The 20,133-nt window shown below is 31.7% G+C and overlaps 1 protein-coding gene across 7 annotated transcripts in view; it reads left to right on the forward strand.

The window, feature by feature from the left end:
- Cdc42bpa (CDC42 binding protein kinase alpha) overlaps window positions 1-20,133 on the forward strand; it is a 293,703-nt gene that overhangs the window by 146,533 nt on the left and 127,037 nt on the right. For all 7 annotated transcript variants that reach the window (XM_026405769.2, XM_026405772.2, XM_026405770.2 and 4 more), the window contains exons 10-12: window positions 1,714-1,880; window positions 6,624-6,746; window positions 15,052-15,185. In XM_026405769.2, the coding sequence (XP_026261554.1) occupies window positions 1,714-1,880; window positions 6,624-6,746; window positions 15,052-15,185 (424 nt within the window). The remainder of the gene's footprint in view (window positions 1-1,713; window positions 1,881-6,623; window positions 6,747-15,051; window positions 15,186-20,133) is intronic.

Raw genomic sequence — 20,133 nt, forward strand, 5'->3', positions numbered from 1 at the left:
TCTGTTTCACTGAGAGGATTGAAACCAACAGGAGACAACTTCTGCAAACTTTAACTAGATTTTCTACCTGCATACCTCTGGATTCTTATGTGCTTTTCTTTTTATAGATAGCTTGCAAGTAAGGTCAACCCGTTCTATCTCTACTGTCTAGCACAGTGCACTGCTCAGTTTTATACCATAATTTTTGCCTATGTGTCATCTCTATCAGCAGATAATTTCCCTTGGTTTATAAAAACACTGTTCGTCTTCCTTCCTAAAGCAAAATAAAAAATATCTCTGGATCCCATTTGTTACCAACCTTTTCTCTCTTCTACATATAGCAAAATTACTTCTGACTGTTGACTATTTGTGTTTTTCATTCTGTTCTTTCTTGAATCCAAGATAGAGATTTATTCCCTGTCACTTCATGCATACTGCTTTTTATCACATTTCCATTGACTTTTGTTGCTAAATCCAGTGATCACTTCTCATTCCTAGTGTTACTGATTTTGCTTTGTCTCGTCTTCTTTCTACGGCTACAGATCACTAACCTTCTTCTCTTCACGTCTAGAGCACTTTGCTGATTTTCTTTTTTACTTTTCTGGGTACTCCTCCGTCTCCATACCTGATTCCTCCTAATCATCCTGATTTCTGAATATCAGATGTTCTAGGGCTCAGTCTTTGGATTTCTTTTTCCCAACTTCTTCTTGATTGTTTTCCCAGATATTTGGGCTATGCATCTGTAGCTGAGACCTCTTTTCTCTCTTCTACTTCAAATTTATCTTACTCCTACATGATATGTTCATAATCTCCTTTGTTATATTTCTCTGAACCTGTCCCGATATCCTGTTGTAAGTTAAGTCAGAACATGTCACTCCCTGTTCAGGACCAGTCCCCTTCACTGCTTAACTTCAGTGACTTTGTATCTTTACAGCTAAACCAAAGTTCTTACTAGGCCCTATATAACTGACTCTCTTTTATTTTTCCTGATTTTATTTCCTTCTGTTCTTCTCCTTATTCTACTCTATTCTATCCACATAGAACTGTTTTCTGACCCAGGAGCCTTGCATTCTTATTCCAGTTGCCCGAATGCTCTTCCTTCTAATATACCTTTTGCTGGCCTCCTACACTTACTTAGCTTTTCTCATAGTTGTTGTCACAAGAGTAGCTTTTCTGATCCCTTCATCTAAACCTTTATCTCTTCTGCCTCAAGACTTCATTTCTCATTTCCCTGCTTCATGTTTTCTTTTTAGCATTTAACACTTTAATGTATATGGAATATATTATTTATTTATCTTCTTTCTGTTCCTGTAACAAAATTTTAGCTCTACATTGACAAAGATTTCTATTTATTTTCTTTACTGCTGAATGTCTATCACCTCTATTATTTTTAATTAACTTCTATTGAATCAAGGAAAGCACCTTTTGAATTTTAGATTTCAAATTCTGGTAAAGAGCACTATGGTTGTTAGTTTTGACTGCTATTATACTTAACTGTGGTCAAACCACTAATCCTTCACCAAATTTAATTTTATAAAAATTTGTGCTTTTTAAACTATAGAACCATTTGGTGGATTTAAGTTTTCATTCAAAAAATACTTTTAACAGTGTCTTATGGTAATTTTATTTAAAAAAATTCTATAGATATTCAAATCCATGTGTTAAATTTCAAAAGGTAATTTTTTCAGACTTTTTATTGCAGTGTGAACCCACATATATATTTTTTCCCTTCAGTGTTCTTTCTGATCGGAGCTGTTTAAGAGTCACAGCTGGTCCCACCTCACTGGATCTCGATGTTAATGTCCAGAGGACTCTTGATAACAACTTAGCAACAGAAGCTTATGAGAGAAGAATTAAGCGTCTTGAACAGGAAAAACTTGAACTTAGTAGAAAGCTTCAAGGTATATATATTTAAGGATAATGTTTTCCCTGTTAAAATTGGGTCCACAGTGTCAGGAGCTATTACAAGTGGTTGTTTTATCTTCAAAAGAAAATCTTTTAAGTGATAAAAATTCAAGTTGTAGAAATATATAAAGAACACAGTATAATATCATTTATGTAAAATCATACAGTTAACGGTAAACAACAAGAAAATAGTATGTCTTCCATGGGTGTGGTATATAAGTGTGTAAAATATGTGAGAATAAATACCTCTGTGAAGAGAGGAATGAGGACCCTTCTTGCCTTTATAACACTTTAATGACTTTTCATATCATTTTTTTCTTAATCCTTAAAGAATTCTAGCTCTTGTCCTACTGTCACTGTTTATATCATTATTCCTATTTCAATGATTGGTGATTTAAAAATATATATAGGTAAAACTTCTAAGATTCTTAGTTTCCTAATTCTTCACTTGTAAGAATCTTGAATCTTCACCCTACTTTATTTGCTTTGTCTGATACTGGCAAGATATTTTCCACAATTACAGTAATTTTATTAATCTCAGTTTTAAGCAACTCCTCCATTATCTCCTCCTTGTAATTTTCTAATGAATTCTCTCTGGTGCCTTACCTCCAACATTTATTCAGTTCCACTGTTATCAGCAATTCTGTGTCATCCTACAATCATCATTTCACTATTTATCTTATACCTTCTTTTTTCATTCTATGATCTGTGGTAATCATACTCTTATATCTGCCTTCAAATCTGTTGTTCTCCTTTCTGTTTGTCAAACTGCTTTTTAAATGCAGCTTTGCAACTACGTGTGTGGAGCTCAAGGTATCTTTCTTAAAATACAACATACTGACTGCTATCACTTCATATTCATGAACACTAGTCTCAAGTGAGCTCTTAATCCTGCCCAATAATCCTTTTGTGCCTTAGCCTGTTTCCCTGCCCTGTCTTGCAAAATCTGGTGACTGTTTTTCAGTTCTTATCTTTTTACCTGTCAGCAGCATTTGACCCAATTAAGCATTTTTTCCTTAGAAAACACTTTCCTTTTTTGACTTCTAGGGCACTTTATCCAGTTGGTTTTGTTTTTCCTTAGAAGGTGTCCTCATTCTCCTTTGCTGATTGCTCCTTCAGTTTGACCTTTGAATGTTAGAGTATGCTAGACTATAACATGTTTTCAGTTTTCAGAAGAGAAAACCTTACTCCCTGTCTCTCAATTCCTACATCTGATTTATCAGCATATCAGGTTAGCTTTGCTGTTGTAATAGATTCAGAATCTTTTTTACTTTGTTTTTGCCATACTGGGTATCAAACCCAAAAATCTGATTATCACTCACTGTGGGGTAGGGTTTCTTGACCATGCTTTAAACCACATCATATCATATCTATCTCTTCCTCTCTCTCTCTCTCTCTCTGTCTTTCAATATCTCACTGCTCTCCCTTTTTTAAACACCCCTATATGCTTTTCCACAGTTATTTTCAACATAACAGCTAAGTAATCCTATCAAAATGCAATTTAGATCATTTTATTTCCCTGAATTTTCCCCAGTCCTAATGGCTTTCCTTCTTATTCACAATAATAACCAAATTCATTTTAATGGCCTAAGACCATGTATGATCTGGCTTCTTATTTCCTTTCTGAAATCATTTCTTAGTATTCTTTCCCTTATAATTTCAAGCCATTCTGGCTCCTTGCTGTTTTTGTCCCCCCAACCATAAGCCAGGTAGATCCCTGACATTAGGACTTTTGCATTAGCTATTGCCCTTATGGCCTTGCTTTGATATAATGGCTTACCTCTCTACTCAAAGCTCCTCTCTACTTGACTGAGGTTGCCCATGATGTCTTTCCTGACCATCCTATTTATAATTCACTCTCAAAGTGCATTTTCTATCTTTTCAGATTTATTTTCTCTAAAATGAAGGATGTAACATACAATTTAGTTTATATACTTTGTGAATAAAGAAATGTATGTATGAACAAATAATCAAGAACTTTATAACTCCTAAGAGAGTACCAAAGTTTTTTATAATTATAAAATTTTACTATCATTGTTTTAGAGGTCTGTTAGAGAAAAGATTACAGACACCACTAGCACCAACTGTTTTCCGTTTTTTAATATATACTAAAATCTTTGCATGTGAATTACTTCCCCCTTGTGACTCAAGATTTTTTTGTTTATTGATTATTTAATATGGTGATATACATATAATAATGTACACATTTTGCTTTTATGTGTATGAACAATGAATGTTTATGTACATGTGGACTCCTATAACCTTCACCCACGTTGGTATGTAGAATGTTTCCAGCATAGCAAAAAGTCCCCTTTCAGTCCCTGTCTCAGTTTGTGTCCTACCACTCTGAAGTAATCACTGTTCTAATTTCTTTCACCATTCATTAAATTTTACTTGTTCTTGAACTTTATATAAGTGAAATTATGTAGTATGTAGTTCTCTTTTGTATCTGTCTTCTTCCATTTAATGTGTTGATTTTTGAGATTCATTCATGTTTTCTACATTTCAATAGTTTATTCTTTATTTTACTCGATTGTTTAGCATTCTTTATGTGTAAATAGTAAAAATTTATTTATCCAATATATTGGTAGTAGACATTTGGGTAATTTTCAAAAATTGACTATTATGAGTAAAGTTCTTGTGCATATTCTTATATATTTCTTTTGGTGGTCGTATATACATATTTCTCTTGGATATACACCTGTAGAACTTCTTGGTTTTGGGGAAGAGAGTTTTCAGCTATGGAAGATATTGTCAAAAAGTTTTCCAAAGTGGTTATATCAGTGCATGGTTTCACGAACATACGAATTTCACTTCCTTTAATCCCTACCTCCGGAACTGGTTTCTGTCAGCTTTTTCCACTCATATCTGTTCTGTATGATGGTGTCTTCTAATTTTAATTTTAATTTTCCTAATGAATGATGACATTGAGTATCTTCATATATTTACTGTTCATACATCACTAATAGGAATATCAAGGAAAAATGTTAAGCTTAGTGATCAATGTTTCTTTCCAGCATAATTTTTCTTCAGCCTGAAAAACTTCCTATTGTATTTTTTTAAATAATGTGTGTTGTGACAAATTCTTTTTTAAGATTTTATTTGTTTAAAAGTGTTCTTAGTTTTGTCATCATTTTTGAAATATATTTTTGCTGTTTTAGATTTCTAGCTTGGCAGTTTTTTCTTCCAGAACTCTGTAGTTATTATTCCATTGTTTTCTAACTTAATTATATTTCTTAAGAAGTTAGCTGTTAATCTTCATCTCTTGAATATAATTTTTCATTTTGCTCCTTTGGCAGCTTGTTCTTAGTGTTAGTTTCAAACAGTTTGAGGATAATGTGTCTAAGCATACCATTCTTTATATTAATATAAAATCCTGTTTGGAATTCACTGAGCTTCTACAATCCTGATTGATGTCTTATATCAGTTTTAGAAAATTCTAAACCATAATCTCTAGATAATTTCTTTTGCCCTATTTAGTCTTTCTTTCTGAGACTCCAAGAATATAGGACAGATATGTGAATAGCTGTAATAAATAGAAAATGGCTAGATCTATTTTCTAGATCCATTTAGCAGATCCAGGAGATTTAAGGAGGGACAGGAGCAAGGATGCCTACTCTATCCATATGCTGAAGCAGGCGGTGTATAGAAGGAAAATTAACTTGCCTTAATGTCCATTGGGTATTTTGCAAGCTCATTTTCTACTCCTAATTTAGATGCCTTAAAAATATTAAAAACAGTGGGTATTATTTTAAAATAAATACAAAAAGAATCAATTTGTAGTATATTTTGAACCCAAATAAAAAGAAATATGTAAGAAATAATTATTGGACATAAATTTTGAGAGATGCACAATATATCTTATACTTTAATTCAAGTTAACAAATACTTTGATAACCATACATCATTGACCAACAAAATCATTATATATATGTGTGTGTGTATATATATATATCATGTTATATATATATATGTATCTTTAACTGTATGTATTAAATACAAAACAGATAGTAATGATTTACACTAACCCACAGAGAGTTTGATAAGGGCGAGACTTACCTTTTGGGAACCTTTCCCTATGTAGCAGAAACCTATTTTAGAACAAAGGGTGGTTTCATTTCTGACATAAAATAGTTTTAAAGTTTTTTTTTATTTCCCCTATCTTTTGATGATATCTGGGAATAAGCCTCAATAGAGTTAATGTTTCTTCAGTTCCTTGCATCTTCTGATTAGAACTGTAGGATAAATTAATAAATCTATTTCAACTAAATTGGAGAACCAAAGTCATCTATAGATGGGCCTCAACTTTCATACATGAAATTTGGAAGGCTAGCACTTCCATAGATGATATAATAGCATGTTTGAATCTTTTGTACACCAGATCAGTTGTTCATGTATCATCTGACAGATGATCCTTTTGAATTATCACATGCTAATGCTCTTTTAGTACAGAGTGAATAAATAGTTGATTCACTGGCAGAGTACACCAAGAGTACACGAGTACTTAAAATGAAAAATCTCATGTATTAGAAGGTAGATTCATATATAAATATATATTATACATATATGAATAATTTAAAGATATGCAATTTTATGACTTAATTTTTATGACATAATGCTCTTTTTGAATGGATAGATGTTCTGGTCTATAAAATTATGTAAAGAATTTTCTACAAAACTGTTAATATTAGTTTTTAAAATTTAAAGTACTTTGATAATTTTCTTTTCTTTTTTTTAAGAGTCAACACAGACCGTCCAAGCTCTACAGTATTCAACTGTTGATGGTCCACTAACAGCAAGCAAGGATTTAGAAATAAAAACCTTAAAAGAAGAAATTGAAAAGCTGAGGAAACAAGTAGAAGGTAAATTTCTGTGGTTCATCGTTTATTCACTTTAGTAGATTTAAAAAACTGGTTTATTTATACACAGAACATCCATTGAGTCCCTGTATTGTGTTGTAAGTTATATATCAGTGAGAAAAAAGCAAATAAAAATGGTTTTTGTTTTCAAGGAATTCATATTTTGGTGTGGGAATCAGAAATACAAGTAGTCATTATAACACAGATAAAGAGGCTATGGGAAAAAGTTAATAGATGTACATGAAGTGTACATAGGAGGAGCACTTGTGTTTAAAGAGAACAAAGATGATTTTTTGAAAGACCTACTTTATTTTTGGAAATCAAGTTGGATTTTGGCAAATCATATGTATGAACAGGGAAAAGGGAATTAGACTGAAGAAGTGGAGGTACTCTGTATAGAATGGAACTGCATATACATAGGCATGAAGATTTGTGAAAATTTATTTTCTTTCTAATATTTTATTTTTCAGTGTATTACTAAGATTAGTTAAAATTAATTTGACATGTCTGTTTTATTCATTCATGGATTTTTCAATAAATATTTATTGAATACCAGGTGTTGTTTCTTATTTTTGAGTTTAAAAGACAGAAATCCTTGCCTTGCCTGGATGGAGGTCAAGCAGTGGGGGGAAAAACCTCAATAAATATGGAAGTGTATGAATGATAACAGTATGTTAGAAGGTGACAAGTGCTTTAAAATAGAGTAGAATAAGGAGATGAGTCAGATGTGCATGTGAAGAATTTTATCATTTTAAGAAGGTAGGTCCTAGTATAGGCCTAATTGAGAAGATGACATGTTTGCACAAACTTAAAAGTAGGTAAAGGGCTTCGCCATATGTAATTTTGGAAATACATGTTCCAGGCAGAAGGACCAGCCAGTACAAAGCCCTAAAATCAGAATGTGCTTAATGTTGTAAACAGAAGACGGAATGGCTAGGGAAGACTAAGTAATCAGAGAGAATGGAAAAAAATGAGATTAGAGAAGTAAACCCAGGAGTCTTAGTCATTACTGTGAGGTCTTTGGTTTTCATTCGGAGTGAAATAACCTTTTGCAGGGTTTATAGAGACATCACATGATGTGTGAATAAGTGGAGGGCAGAAGAAAGAGGGCTCTATCTTAGAATGGTTGGGCCCCTCCAGAAATGCAAGTTAAGGCAAAAATAAATGGAAAAAAAGAAGAACTGACACAGGGTCTTCTATTTTAAAAAAGATTTAAGGTGCCACATTAATATTTTGTTTTTATCAAATAAATATTGATATCTTAAATTTGAACATAATGTATTAATGCTATTTTTTAATAAAAGTAGTTTACTTCCTAAGAAATGTCTCTTTATCAAATTTCTTTAAATTTATATTTCTAAAAATAGGTTAATAACAGTATAAGCAGAATCATTTACTTTGATTTGGTACCAATGATAAAATATTTACAGTGAAACTGAATGTCTTATTTTAGAGTTGTATGACACTATAAAAGCAGTGGAACACAAGACCAGCTAGGATAGGCAGTGATTTATCTTCAAAGGAGTTTGGTTTGGGAAAACTCTATATACCTATCTTAGATCTACTTTTTTTTTTTTTTTATAGTAGAGGCTTTGAATAGCAGTAACTTTTGAAAGTTTGTTTTACAATTAAAAATTATGGTGAAATAGATGGAATTGATCTAAAAAACATTTAAATAAATAGTATTTGTATGCTTTACCAAAATAGTTGTGAGCTTCTTCGGTGACTTCATCAAATGGGTGATTTAAAAAAAAAAACAAAACACATTTTGTTTCTACTTATAGTATGTTCTACCAGTTTCTAAAAAGGAACCTATGGTGACATCCAGCCCATTTTATATAAGAATAGCAATAAATAGTTACATTTTTTGAACAGCTGGTATTATATTTTCAGTTTTGGTGTCCACTTATTTATTACTAATTCATAGAAATACAATTGATTTTTATATGTTATTTTATATTCTGTGACATTGATGAACTTGTTAGTTCTAGGAGGACTTTTAAAAAAGAAAGATTCCTAGGATTTTCTATGCTGACAACTACATTATCTGCAAATAGAAACAGTTTTTATTTCTTCCTTTTTTATTTGTATGCTTTTCACTTGTTTTCTGCCTTGTTTCAGTATCTAGAACTTGTAACACTGTGTCAAAGTGGTGAGAAAAACACCCTAGCTTTTCAGTCTTAGGGAGAATGCATTTGGTCTTTCACTTTTCAGTGGAATATTTGCTGTAGATTTTTATAGATACTCTTTATTAAGCTGGCTTTCATAATTTTTTAAATCTCCTTTACCAAATATTAATATAGCCAATCCTGCTTTCTGTTCATTAATATTTGTACTGTATATCTTTTCCTCCACTTTTACGTTCAACCTCTCTACATAATTTTATTTGAAGTTAGTTTCTTCTAGGCAGCATGTAATTGGGACATGTCTTTTTAAAATTTTTATATAGTTTGTTCAATTGCACGATACCATCTTTTACCATTAATTTATATCAAAAGGGCCATTGTTTTAAGTAGTGTTGGCAGTTCATAATTTTATTTATTTATTCAATAAAATATTTCAAATCAATGCTCATAGGACTGTTCTTTACTTATTTTTTTTATCTCCCAGAGACAGAATAGAATCAGTAAAAATATTGAGAGAAAAGATCATCCCCATATTAAGTATTACCTTGCCAAGCTCTCTTCCATTATGTGATAGTTTCAGTCATGTGCTGTGTTTAATTCCATCTCTTCAGTATCATTCATTCATAATTCGTAACCTTTTAAAAGTTCTGATAAAATACGTATTACATAAAAATTACCATTCTAACCATTTTTAAATGCTTAGTTCAGTGGTATTAAGCACACTTGCATTGTTGTATAACCATCACCATCATCTGTCTCTAGAACATTTTTTTTTATCCCAAAGTGGAATTCTGTATGCATTAAACAATAATTTTCCATTCTCTTCTCCTCCTAACCCCTGTAATCACTATTCTGTTTCTGTCTCAATGAATTCGACAATTTTGGAAACCTCATGTAAGTGGAACCATAAAATATTTATATTTTGTGTCTGGCTTATTTTATTTAGCATAATATACTTAAGGTTTATCCATGTTGTAGCATGTATTAGGATTTTATACCTTTTAAAGTCTGAGTGAAATGCCATTGTATTTCTATAAAACATATTGTTTATCCATTTATCTGTCCAGGAACACACAGGTCACTTCTACCTTTTGGCTCTTGTGAATAATACTGCTATGAACCTGAATGCACAAATATCTAAGTCTTGGCTTTCAATTCTTTTGAATATATATCTATAAATGGAATTATGGATTAAATAGTAATTCTAATTTTTTGAGAAGTAACCATACCATTACCATTTTCCACATTGGTTGTACCATTTTGTATTTTCTTGAGTAACATTTGTTTACTCTTCAGTATGTAAAAAATTGATTTGCTGTTGTATCCTAAGAATTATGCAAGGTGCTAGAGACATGGATGGTAAAGTTGAATATAAAAGCTGTGCTTCATTCACCCTTAGAGCCAAAGTATTTAAAATATTTTTATATCAAAGTTGGAGATATAAAACATAACTCCCCTAAACACCTGTCTGATGAGTAGCCCCTACTTAACCTTGACCCTGAAGGAAAAACTATCTAAAACACCCTCAATCTAATGTTCTTCCAGGTACTTCTTGAGCAGGCCTTTGTGTACACAAATACCCACCAATTGATGATGTTATATTTTGTATTTTCCTATAGCTCTTTTTATATTTCTAGTATTTAAAAAATTCTAGGAAAATGTAATAAATCTACAATGATTTTTTGGCTTTCTAATATTGTCTTTACTCACTATATTCTGAGTTCTTAGAGGGCAGGGACAGAATTTGTTTTACAACTGTATTCCTAATGTTAATCGCAATGCCTGGCATCATATTAAATATATATTTAAGGGTCTGTAGACAAAAATAAAAATTTATGCCCTCATTTAATATTTTTATATGAAAAATATTTTTCCAAATAAAAATTTTACTATAATGTGTAATATGCTTTTTAAACTCCTTTTCTTTTATGGTCTTGGGGTTGGGCTTCTATATCTCCATGTACTGTGTCTCTTTCTCTCCAGTCCTAAACTAACATGTGTTCTCCATCTGTCTCTATCTCATTCTCAGAGGAAAATGACCTTAGGGAACTCATTTCCCCAATTGTTGATTAGAAGTAAAATGTCTTTGTGTCTCTGAAGAAGTTTGGGTTATTTTATGACATTAACTTATGGAAAAGCTATGAAACTACTCTTTGTGCATCAGGGAGATACTTTGATTGTCGACCAACCTTCTATGACCTCCAGTTTTGTAACCCCTTTTAAGTTCACTAGTTATACTTTTGTTTTAGAAACAGGCTCTCACTGGTACTCAGACTGATCTCAAATTTCCTCGACTTAAGTGAGCATTCCACCTCAGCCTCCTGAGTAATGGAGACTACAAATGCTGCCACTGTGCTTAGCTTTCTAGTATTGCATTTCAAGTACCATTTTAATCATGTTCCCTTTGCACCCTTCTCTTAATTTCTATATCACATATAACCTAACATAATTTGTATCTAATTTTCTGCCTTATTTATGATATTGAGTGTTAACTCTTTTCTTTTTAACTTGATTATGTCCTTGAGGACTTGAGACCAAATTTTATATTTCTCTTATATGCCTCAGTGCAAAGAAAAGTACCTCCTTTGTATGATGCTTTTATTAAGTCTTCATTACTAACAGGTTGAGTTTCAGAATTTTAATAACAGGCATGTACTAAGAACCATTTAGTTGATATGAGCTAACCCATTTCCTAGTACTATTTTTTCTATTTATTTACTAAAATTAGTTTTTAATAACTTCACCTAAATGTTATGGCTAATTGTGTTGCAATGTATATTTTTAAATAGTCTGATGAGAGCTTCTTTCAAAAGTTTTTTTGCCTTACCCATTTTTAAATATTTTTTAGTTGTAGATGGACACAATATCTTTATTTTACTTTTATGTGGTGCTGAGGATTGAACCCAGGGCCTTACATGTGCTAGGCAAGCGATCTACCCTAGAGCCACAACCCCAGCCCTGCCTTACCCATTTTAACCCATTAGTGGACCAAATTTCAAAGCATCCTGGATTTTTATTGCTTGTAAAATAGTTTATGACTTTTCAGAATGCAAACCTCTGTTTTTCAAATTACCAGTGGCATGTTTCTCTCCATAGTAGAATATTTAATAAAAAGTCAGATGGGGGGCTGGGGATGTGGCTCAAGTGGTATCGCGCTTGCCTGGCATGCGTGCGGCCCGGGTTCGATCCTCTGCACCACATACAAAGATGTTGTGTCCGCCAAGAACTAAAAAATAAATATTAAAAAAAATTCTCTCTCTCTCTCTCTCTCTCTCAAAAAAAAAAAAAAAATTAGATGGGTTCCTTCCCATTATCGCCCTACCAATTTCAAAAGATAAAAAAGTTTATATGGTGAAAATAAGTTTTATTCCCTCTTAAATTTCATTCTCTTTTTTTCTCTCTGAAGACAACCACCATTTCTATTTTCTTTTGTCCTTTCAGAGATAAATCATTCATGGTTTCTAAATATCTATTAGAGCAAAATAGAATGTTTGAAATGCATGTTTCATGGCATTTTTATTATTTAAACTGATTGTTACAATTCTGTATTAGTCAGCTTTGCATCATTATAATGAAATACCTGTGGCAGGCTACTGATAAAGAAAAAGGAGTTCATTTAGCTCATAATTTTGGAGGTTCAAAGTTCAAAATGAGTGGTTTCTCTTTTCTACAGTTTCTTAACCTGGAACATTTTCTTTTGTACTTCTCATAATTCACAAGTAACTGTTTAAATGAATTATTTTTAAGCTTTCTAAAAGCATCTTTAAAGTGTCTGAAATGTTAATCATGGAAATCTGATATTCTCTACTTCATTGCAAAACAGCTGAAGTGAAATATTGGGGTGAAAGCAAAGTGAAACCTATGCTGAAGCTGGGTGTAGTGGCACATGCCTTTAATCCCAGTACTTCGGAGGCTTAGGCAAGAGAATTGCAAGTTCAAGACCAGCCTCAGCAATTTAGCCAGGCTGTACGCAACGTAGCGAGGCCTTTTCTCAAAATGAAAAATAAAAAGGGGCTGGAAATGTATCTCAGTTGTAAAGCACCCCAGGTTCAATCCCTAGTACCCCCCAAAAAAAAAAGTTGAAATAAAACAGCAAAACTATTCTTAAAGTTTATTGAAGCTATCCTATGAAACAGTTTGTTATAAACTTCATATAATTTATAATTTTATGAAATATGGATTTATTTCTTATAAAGAGCAATAGAAATAAGTTAGTAACTTAACAGTTTACCAAAAAAATCGAATGTGTTAGGGTAGAACTTTTCAAAAGTACATAAAAGAGTATGCTCAGAAGTGATTACTAAATGTACCATTAGGATGATTTCTTCAAGCCATAAAATTTGATTAAAATGTACCAGGAAATGACAGAAATCAGTAGCTTCACTTACTAAATTTTGACTGTCATTACCATAAACAATAACCTAAATTAATATCTACATTGAAATTATTGAAATACTAGGTATAAAATAACAGAAAAATATTATTTAAACATGTTTGAAGGAAATTAGAATAGAAAATTCATATATGAAATGCTGAAATTTGAGAAAATGTTAAAAACTAAACTTCTGATGTTCATATAAAACATTCATTAAAAACTATTATTAAGATAGAATAAAAATTTCTTAAATTTTTTTGCATATATTTTTAAAAGTTGTCAACTGTGCTATTCAAAAATATATATAAACTTTCAGAGTTTTAAAACAAAATTTTAAAATAAAGCTATGCATTTAGGACACTGACCATCATTAAATTATTTTGTTTATGGAAGGTGAAACCATTTAGTGCTTGAAACATTAATGTATTTAAGTGATATTTTTAGACTACAGACATGTCTATACAAATGAAATGCTCTTCTCAGTAGAACTAACACAATATTAACACTTTTTCATTTATTGAAAGGATGATATCAATATACAATACTTTGTGCATTTGTTCCACTTCAATGTACAAATGAATCACCTGAACATCGTATATAAATTCTGATTCTTTGGGTCTGAGTGGACTCTGAGTATCTGTATATCTAAGTTCCTGGAGAAGGTTAATGCCATTTGTCTGGGGTTGACACTTAGAGTAATAATGTTGTAAAGAATAGCAAATATCCAAAACAGAATTAACAATAAATGTGTTTAGTATTCTGTTTTCACAAACTTTAGTTCTTTTATTTACTAGTTCACTTTTGATACCAGGATCATTTCCTAAGAGTTTTTTAAATTTTATTTAAGCATATATGAAAACTAACAATTTTGTTTAGTAACAACCCTTCTGACCCAATCATGTGAAACATTATTTAGTAACATTTATTTCCAAGTTGGAGAAGTCAGTGCAAAGTTCACTGGGCTCTGGCCTTCATTCTGGAACTCATTTAATAATACGACCTTAGGCAAGTTATTCAACTGCCTGAGTTATTTCATCTGAAAAAAATGGAAGAACTGATTTAGATCAGAGGTTTTCAGATATTTACTCTAAAAATCAGAGTTTATTCTGTAATTAGCCACTGGTGAAACTTGACTAAGTGATCTGGAACCAAACTATTAGAAGCAAAACCAACTTAAAGAAATTAGGCGGGCTGGAGATGTGGCTCAAATGGTAGCGCACTCGCCTGGCATGCGTGCAGCCCGGTTCCATCCTCAGCACCACATACAAACAAAGATGTTGTGTGCGCCGAATACTAAAAATAAAATTTAAAAAAATTCTCTCTCTCTCTCTCTCTCTCTGTAAAAAAAAAAAAAAAAAAGGAAAAAAAGAAATTAGGCATCATCCCTATAATGCTTACCAAGGGTAGAGACAAACTTGTTTTTTCTCCTTGGTTGGGTGGTTTTGTTGTTTTCTTAGTTTTAAGTTTTCATTTGGTCTGAAGGTGCTTTCTTTGGAAGCGTGGTCTTTTTTTTTTCCCCTAATATATACACATTAGTGTTTCAAGCACTAATATATACATATATTATAATAATATATATGAGGCATTTCTGCCCATAAATTTTACAAATCTTTACATTAAGCATATGTCATTCACTATCTTTACAGTGAATCAATATTCATTTAACTTGTCTTGAGTCATACTGGTATGTGGTGTTAATAGACTTAATACCAAATTCAAATACTTCTTTTTTTTCTTTTTGATTTGTTTCAAACTGTGGTTCAACCATTTGCTTTAATGGTAAAAGAAGCATTGTCTTGTTTTTTAGAGTCGAGTCATTTGGAGCAGCAACTTGAAGAAGCTAATTCTGTGAGGCGAGAATTAGATGATGCTTTTAGACAAATCAAGGCTTATGAAAAACAAATCAAAACTTTACAACAAGAAAGGGAAGAGCTAAATAAGGTAAAAACATATGAATAAATGGTTAAAGCCTTTTCTGTGTTCTTCATTTTCTGTGATCATAATACTGAAAGCATTTGTAATGAATACTAACAATATATAGTCTCTTTTAATCTTTTAAAAGTTGATCTAAAAATTTAAGAATTGTTTTGATATATATCATTTGATTATTATCTTGTAATGAAGAAATTGAATGTTTTTAAGGCTTTTAAGGAAAGAATATTTAGTTTATTTGGAAAGTTAATTAAAAGACTTTATAAAAAGTGAATGTTGTTGAAAAAGAAACATTTTGAAGAAATATACTATAGAATGTATTTAGTATCTATGGGAAAATTTAAAATGCAGGAACATTTTCATTACTTATTGCTGATAGGAACATTTTTAAAAGATTATAATTAAAATCACTGATTTAGTTATTTTTACAAAATGTCTGTTTCTTTCAAAGCAGTATGGATAAACAAACTAAAGTCATTTTCTTAAGAACTTTGTGTAGAATTTAAAACAGTATTGGAAGCATCAACAAAATTTACTGATAGCTAAGACTCTGCAACACAGTCATATAAAGTAATAATATTCAAGCAATAGAGAAAATACCTGAACCACATAATGTTAGGTATTGTGGCTTTCATTAACAAATGAAAAAAATGTTGGGATTAACACTTTATAATGCAAACAAATGATCAGTAATTTAAGGAACGATATAAATTATATTCAATGATGTAATATATTATGCACTGATTAATATATAATGAAATCCTTCTGGGGAAAATTTATAAATCTTCCTACCAATAAAGATCTAGAAGAAATTAAAAATAACAACCTTTAAATAAAAACTGTATAATAACAAATTGACTGTTGATGCAGTTAATCCCAAAGAACTAATAGACAAAATTATTAAAGATTAAATTGAATTAGATAAGAACATTTTTTTTGCATTTCCTGCAATTTCAAGCAATAGTTAGTATTGCTCTATCTAAATTTATGGCCATTTTAATAATATTTGGCATTTATAGCAGATAAATATTTTATTTGCTTTAATGATAGATAATATTTTAATAATAGTGTTTTCTGATATGAGTGGTTTAACGCTAGGTTGTTTTATTGGTAGGATTTCTCAGTCAAATTTAGCTAACATAATAAAGATGAAAATATGATATCTGGATTTTATAGCAGTAGGTATTTTTCCAGTTCTAAATAGGGTCTTTTTTTTTTTGGTAGTGCTGGAGATTGAACCCAGTGCTAGGCAAGCACTCTACCAACTGAGCTATACCCCCAACCCTCCTTAAATAGGTGTTAATACTAAAAATCTTTTTAGAATATTTTGAGAAAAGAAAAATGCCTAAAAGAAACAGATTATACACATAAAGAATTTTAAGAGATTTGCTTAATAGCGTACAGACGGTAAAAAAGGAATTCATTTTCTCTTCATCCTTGCTAACATTTGTTATGTTTTGTCTTTTTTTAATAATAGCCATTCTAGGAGTTGTAAGTGGTAACTTATGTGATTTTGATTTTCATTTCTGTGGTGATTAGTAATGTTGAATATCTTTTTACTTACCCGTTGACTCTTTGCATGTCTTCCTTAGAGCAATGTCCATTCAGATCCTTTGCCATTTTCTAATAGGGCTAGCAAATATTCTATTTTTATAATGCCAAATTGTTTTCCAGTATACCAGATTAAATTCTTCCCAGTAATGTATAGGAGTTTCTAAGTTCAACATTATTTTGTACTTCCAGATTTATTACTTTTGACTAAACTAGTCTAAATTGAGGTTTCAGGTCTAAAATAATTTTTATTGTGATTTTGATTTGCATTTCTCTAATTACTAAAGTGTTCAGGTATATTTACACATGTTTACTCATCATTTATATTTCTTTTTTTCCCAAAGTGGCTTTTAATATTCCTTTTACATTTTTCTGTCCAGTTATTTGTCTTTTTCTTATTGGTTTGTAAAAATTCTTAAAAATTTCTGGACATGTTAACCTTTTGTCAGTTATATATTTTAAAGATACCTACCCGTGGCTTATTTATTTACTTTCTTTTACTTTTGATTAACTGAAGCTCTTAGGTTTAATGTAGTCAGGCTTGTCAGTACTTCTGTGTTAGTACATTTGTTGGATTGTACAGTATTAAGAAATCTGAGGTTAAAAAAATCACTAAATTTTTATCTTTTAATTTTTAAGTTTGATCGTTCTTATTTATGTCTTTAAAACTACAGGAAATTCAGTTTTTTTGTATCATGTGAGATAAGGGTCCAACTTTTCTTTTTTCCATAGGACTCACCCATTGATCATTTGCCTTCCTTTTACAGTATTGTGGGATGTCACCTCTCTTATATATATGAGATTTTCATATTTGTATAAGTCTGCAACTCTATTCCTTGAAAACTGTGATGGAATTGTGATTAAATTTACATCAAATCTATAGATCAACATCAGGAGAATTAACATAATATTGTGAAGTTTTGTTTTAATTATTAATATTCTGAGTGCACACACAAAAGTGAAGAGCAGAGCAGATTGTTAACATTTACATACAGCAGATATTAATCACATGGCTTCCTGGTATGCCAGTTTTTATATATAGGGCAATGCCCTGAGAGCTGGCTGGATAAAACCCTTCACATGAGAAATCTGTATTGTGAAGGAGGAACCTCAAAAACATTTACCAGGTGTTAATAGAGAAAAGAGGTAGCTGCTTGCTTCTTAATCCTATTCCCCCCTTCGAGAGAGTCTTTAGGAAGTGTAAAGTGAAATTTTGGGTTGTTTCTCTAAGCCTTTGGAAAATAAATTAATTACTCCAAAGAAAAGATAAGCTGGAGGTTCCAGCATCACAAAGAAAAAGTCTCCATTGTCTAGGTTGTCTTCCACTTCACCTTGAAATGCTAACACATTTCCTGCAGAAGGTAAATCTCTGGACTTTTCTCACTATTGAAATTAGTCATAAATTACTTTCTATACCTGCATTTAGTCTAGGTCCCAAGTTTCAATAAAATTTGTTCAGAGGGCTAATAATGCAATAACAAAAATAGTTTTTCTGCAGTTCCAGTCTTTTAATCCATAAACATGATATCTTTTTGTATACTTCAAGTCATTTAAAATGTTCTTTCATAAAATTCATACAGGTAGTGTTTTCTTTTCTTAAATTTATTATTCTATTTTTCACGTTTTAAAAGAGATCTTTAAAATTTATGTTTTCTCTATTGATTTTGTTCTAAATAATATCATTCAACTCTTGATGATAATGGGATATAAAAATAGGCTCCTTGAAATTTCCTGGAAATATGGACAAATTTTTTTTCTCCTTTTGGATGTTTATAATTTCTTTCATCGTCTTATTACATTAGCCAGGACTTAATGTTGAGTAAAAGTGCTGATAGCAGGTATCCTTACTTTTTTTTTTCTCCTTTAGTAGTAGAGATTGAACTCAATACCTCACTCACTGAGCTGTATCCTCATCCCTTTTCCATTTTATTTTTGGGGTTGAGACTTTCTACATTGCCCATAATGGCCTTGAACTTGTGATCTTCCTGCCTCAGCCCAAGTAGCTGGTATTACAGGTGTGTACTACAACACCTGGCTCTAAAGGAGAGTACTTTTTTGTGGGGTTGTTCTGGGGGATCAAAATTAGAGCCTCAGTCATACTAGGCAAATACTCTATCAGTAGCCAAATTCCCAGCACAGCAGGCATCCTTATCTTGTTCTTAATTTTTTAAAATTTGATTTAATTAGTTACACATGACAGTACAATGATCTTGACATATCATACATTTGAATCAGATGGATAATTCCTCATTTTTCTGAGTGTACAGGTTGCAGAATTACATTGGTCATGCAGTCATGCATATATACCCATGTCTTTGATATTTTATTACTAATAATGCTTGCTCTTAAGATTTTAGAAAGTATTTTCTAAGAGGTAAGGAAATTGCTTTCTATTCCTATTTTGATGATTTTTTAAATTAAGAATAGGTATTTGCTTGGCCTGGTGGCACACACCTATAATTCTAACAACTTGAGAGTTTGAGGCAGGAGAATCACAAGTTTGAGGCCAATCTCAAGCAACCTTTCAAGATCCCTGTCTTAAGACAAAAACATAAAAACAAAAAAAATGGACTGGGCCAAACATGATGGCATACATATGTAATCCCAGCTGCTGGGAAGATTAAAGCAGGTGTTTCACAAATTTGAAGTCTGCCTGGCAACTTAGCAAGACCCTGTCCCAAAATAAAAAAAGGGATGTGGTTAAATGGTTAAGTGCCCCCAGGTTAATCCCTGGTACAAAAACAAAAACAATGAACTGGGGGTATATGGAGCTCAGTGATAAGATGCCCCTGAGTTCAAACCTAGTACCCTCTCCCAATGGAGTGGGCATTGAATTTATTAAATATGCATTCTGTACTCTTAAATCTGTACTCTTATTGATAATTATTATATTCTTTTAATGATCTGTGCAGTTAATTAGATTTACAGACCATTTATTATTATTAAACCACTATTACAATTTTAAAATTAAGCCTAAATTGCACATTATTTTCTATATAATAATGATATATGATAGTATAGGTAAAATCTGTACAGCAAATTATCTCCTCTAATAGCACTCAGATTCTAAGTGCTTTACCTTGTTATGCTCGAATTCGGGACCCCCAAAGACCACCAGAGACCCAAGTTGGATGTAAGCAGCAAAGAGGTGTTTATTGTGAGCTAGCTCAGTCCTCCACACGCACACACAGCAACTGGTGACACTGAGAGGCCCTGAGCCCGGGGTTTGCAGCATTTTTATACTTTTTTTGGAGAGGGCAGGGACTTCACATACATCATAGCCTCTTCTAGCAAATCATCACACACTGCGGGAAAATCAAATAACAACTCTAAAACATGATTAGCACATTCACTGGCGGGAACAAGTTGGGTAGGGGTGATTGGTCAGTACAAAAGGGGTATTCGT

Source organism: Urocitellus parryii, chromosome 9, assembly GCF_045843805.1.
Source record: "Urocitellus parryii isolate mUroPar1 chromosome 9, mUroPar1.hap1, whole genome shotgun sequence".
NCBI lineage: Eukaryota > Metazoa > Chordata > Mammalia > Rodentia > Sciuridae > Urocitellus > Urocitellus parryii.